This window comes from Limulus polyphemus, unplaced genomic scaffold, assembly GCF_000517525.1.
Source record: "Limulus polyphemus unplaced genomic scaffold, Limulus_polyphemus-2.1.2 Scaffold4244, whole genome shotgun sequence".
Taxonomy (NCBI): Eukaryota; Metazoa; Arthropoda; class Merostomata; order Xiphosura; family Limulidae; genus Limulus; species Limulus polyphemus.
Window position 1 is genome coordinate 47,863 of NW_013669854.1, and position 3,505 is coordinate 51,367.

Here is a 3,505-nt window from a genome sequence, read left to right on the forward strand (position 1 = left end):
CTCATACAGGCCACCCATGACACACGGGTTACTATGCACAACACACAGGCCCAAGTGACTAAGCAGGTAACAGATAATAACTAATCTTCTAGGGATTGCAACCTGTTGAATAATCTCAATCAGAGACTCAATAAAACTTTTAAGAACATATTTGAATTCATCTATGTGATGGCTTGCAGAATATTCTTTACAAGGTACATTGACTGGCAAAGATATCAAAATTCACATTCATGGTGTTAGGGAACATCATTGTTATCAATGAAGATCAGCTATGTAAGCCACGATGTTAATGGCAGGACTAAGATCTGGGAATAACAACGAAAGGACGTACAAATATTCCTCTGAATGAGATTAAATCAGTTAAGGCAGGTATACAATCAGAGTCAGCACAAGGCAAAAATGTGGTCCGTGAAAACTTTGTATTTGGCACCCCTGCCTCTGTAAAATTGACAATAACTGCTAAATGCAACGATGATGTTGGTGCCTCTTGGCAAAGCACCCTGTGCTATGGCAATGTCACTCACTCCAAGGTCCAGTTCTGTACACGATAGGCAAGAGGATGCCAAGCTAAAAGTAAGATCTGGGTACAAGTATAAGACCTAAAGATAAAGAAAGTGAAGCATCAAGAGTGTAGATATCAGAACATCATCTGCCCAATGCAAGTAATAGAAGAAAAATATAATTTGAAGGAAAGATGATACAGTAAACAAGTTGCTTAGGGTTCAAAAGTGGCAGAAGCCAAAAAACAAAAGAATAAACCTAAGACCCATTTAGGACAATGTTTAAGATGTTAGGGTAAATAAAATGTTTCAATTGTACAAGTGAATTTGCTAAAGTGACTGAAACAAGATACAAGAAGTGTGATTTGATATAAAGTATAAATAACCTTTACAGAGAATCCCCGAAAAATTAATTTTATGTAGGAACTCCTTACGCTCACCTTAAAAGTTGGAGGGGAGGAAGTATGAGTACCTAGTAATAAAACATGAAGGTGTCAAAGGAACCTTTGTTAGTTTTCTGCACATTGTTTTGTCTCTTTTTAAGACATTCCTCTTCATCTGCTCTCATCCTTGAAATCTTTTTAACCAGTGTTCCTTGATATAGTTACCATATGGTTCTTATCTTCATCTGCTCTCATCCTTGAAATCTTTTTAACCAGTGTTCCTTGATATAGTAACCATATGGTTCTTATTCTGTTTTAACCCGGAATGTCTTAAAAAGAGACAAAACAATGTGCAGAAAACTAACAAAGGGTTAAAACAGAGGACCATGAGGACCCACCCTTTCAAAAAACGAAAATCTCATGATCAAGAACTGTAAAAGAAACCTGTGAAGAACACCAACAGACAGTACAGAATTAAAGGCTTGATTACATTGATCAATAGGGAGCTAACAATACAGCCACAGGAACTCTTTGCGTGCTCAAGGCAGACTACATAATGCAGACCTTCAGAAAAGTTGTAAAAGTTACAATAAAAACATTAGCAGTATAATTAATGCTGACTTCAGAATTAATAGTTTGTAAAGGTAACAACACAACTGTCAACAAGAAAATATATGTCGTCCTGACAGGGAATTAACGTAGAAGGTGGGAGAGTGGAGAACTCTGGGTAAGTTTACACATGTCAAGAACATTCAGTCACATTGTTGCCTACAACATGAGAACAACATAACAATTAAAGACTTTTTGTGTTTGAGAGAAGTCTGTCTGTTTTGAATCTGGCATGTGCTAATGTTTTTCTTATCATTTAAATTTCGGTATTATTTACTTACTAACATATGCTGTAACCTAATCTTGGAAATCTTAACTTTATTGAACATTTTCAGTATTATGTACTTACTAGCATATGCTGTAACTCTCCCTTTCAAATCGGGCTTATGTAATATTTCAAACGCTATTTCAAGGGGGCTCAGGTTATTGTTATTTATAATGTTGTTACACAGCAAATAAAAAAAAACTTGTTCTGGTGAATCAGCTCTAAGGTCTTCGCACAACAGTTTCTGTAATGAATTCACTTCTTCTTCAGCCAGGTCTTCACACAAAGAAAACAAGAATTTCCTGAAAAATGATCATTGAAATGTGTATAAACTAATATACAAATGTATACAATTTCTACCCAGAACTTACATCATAACAACCAATGTAAAATTATGAGGGAAAAACACACACACACATCAAAAGTACAATAGCAAGTACACACATTGTAACTGAAGTTTTAAACAAACACAATGTGTGAAAAAAGTTGTATCTTAAATACAGAAATGGCTTCACTGAAAAATATATATTAGAATAAGAGTATGTGGCTCAAATATTATAAACAGATAAATCTGAAAGGTGAATTTTACCACTAAAATATGCTTCTTAATAATAAAATGAAACAAAACCAGATATTACAACGTCATAAACATACATTAATTCTCCTACCCTGGTAAAAACTGCAACCAGATATCACAATGTCATAAACATACATTAATCCCCCTACCCTGGTAAAAACTGCAACCAGATATCTAAATGTTATAAACATACATTAATCCCCCTACCCTGGTAAAAACTGCAACCAGATATCACAATGTTATAAACATACATTAATCCCCCTACCCTGGTAAAAACTGCAACCAGATATCACAACGTCATAAACATACATTAATCCCCCTACCCTGGTAAAAACTGCAACCAGATATCACAACGTCATAAACATACATTAATCCCCCTACCCTGGTAAAAACTGCAACCAGATATCACAACATCATAAACATACATTAATCCTCCTACCCTGGTAAAAACTGCAACCAGATATCACAACGTCATGAATACCACATATATATATACATGTAACTTTATATTTTATCAAAAAATAAAATAAAACTATCCAGCTACATCTACCCCCTTATTACTTCGTTGTAACTTTACGACTATGTTGTGACACATACATGATTTCCCAATAGGGACCTCAGAACTGTAGTTTCACGATGCATCAACATCCATCAGCCTAGGCTGTTACTCGATGGAGGTTGATATCACTTAACTGGTGTCATTAGAATTTCTCTGTCAATACCAGTTGTATTCATTTTCATTAGAAATGTGTAGATTTATTTACTTTCACGTATAGGTTCTAAAACATAACATATCAGACCAACATAAAATGGTAGTTCTCAGCTATCCATCGTCTACTGTTACATGATGTATTTCTATATCAAAAAAAAGAAGTTCGAAAGAAGTGTGCAAAAAATATGTACAAATAGGTATACACTTATTACATTATTCTTCAGGAAAGGTACTATTAAACTCAAATAGGTATACACTTATTACATTATTCTTCAGGAAAGGTACTATTAAACTCAAATAGGCATACACTTATTACATCAGGAAAAGGTACTATTAAACTCAAATAGGTATACACTTATTACATCAGGAAAAGGTACTATTAAACTCAAATAGGTATACACTTATTACATCAGGAAAAGGTACTATTAAACTCAAATAGGTATACACTTATTACATCAG

The 3,505-nt window shown here is 34.2% G+C and overlaps 1 protein-coding gene across 1 annotated transcript in view; it reads right to left on the minus strand.

The window, feature by feature from the left end:
- Positions 1 to 383: 383 nt before the first annotated feature.
- The window catches only part of LOC106470840, a 10,485-nt gene continuing 7,363 nt past the window's right edge, over positions 384 to 3,505 (minus strand). Inside the window, exons 3-4 of the mRNA XM_013931411.2 lie at positions 1,842 to 2,059; positions 384 to 580 (exon numbers count right to left, since the gene is read on the minus strand). Of these exons, the coding sequence (XP_013786865.1) occupies positions 384 to 580; positions 1,842 to 2,059 (415 nt within the window). The remainder of the gene's footprint in view (positions 581 to 1,841; positions 2,060 to 3,505) is intronic.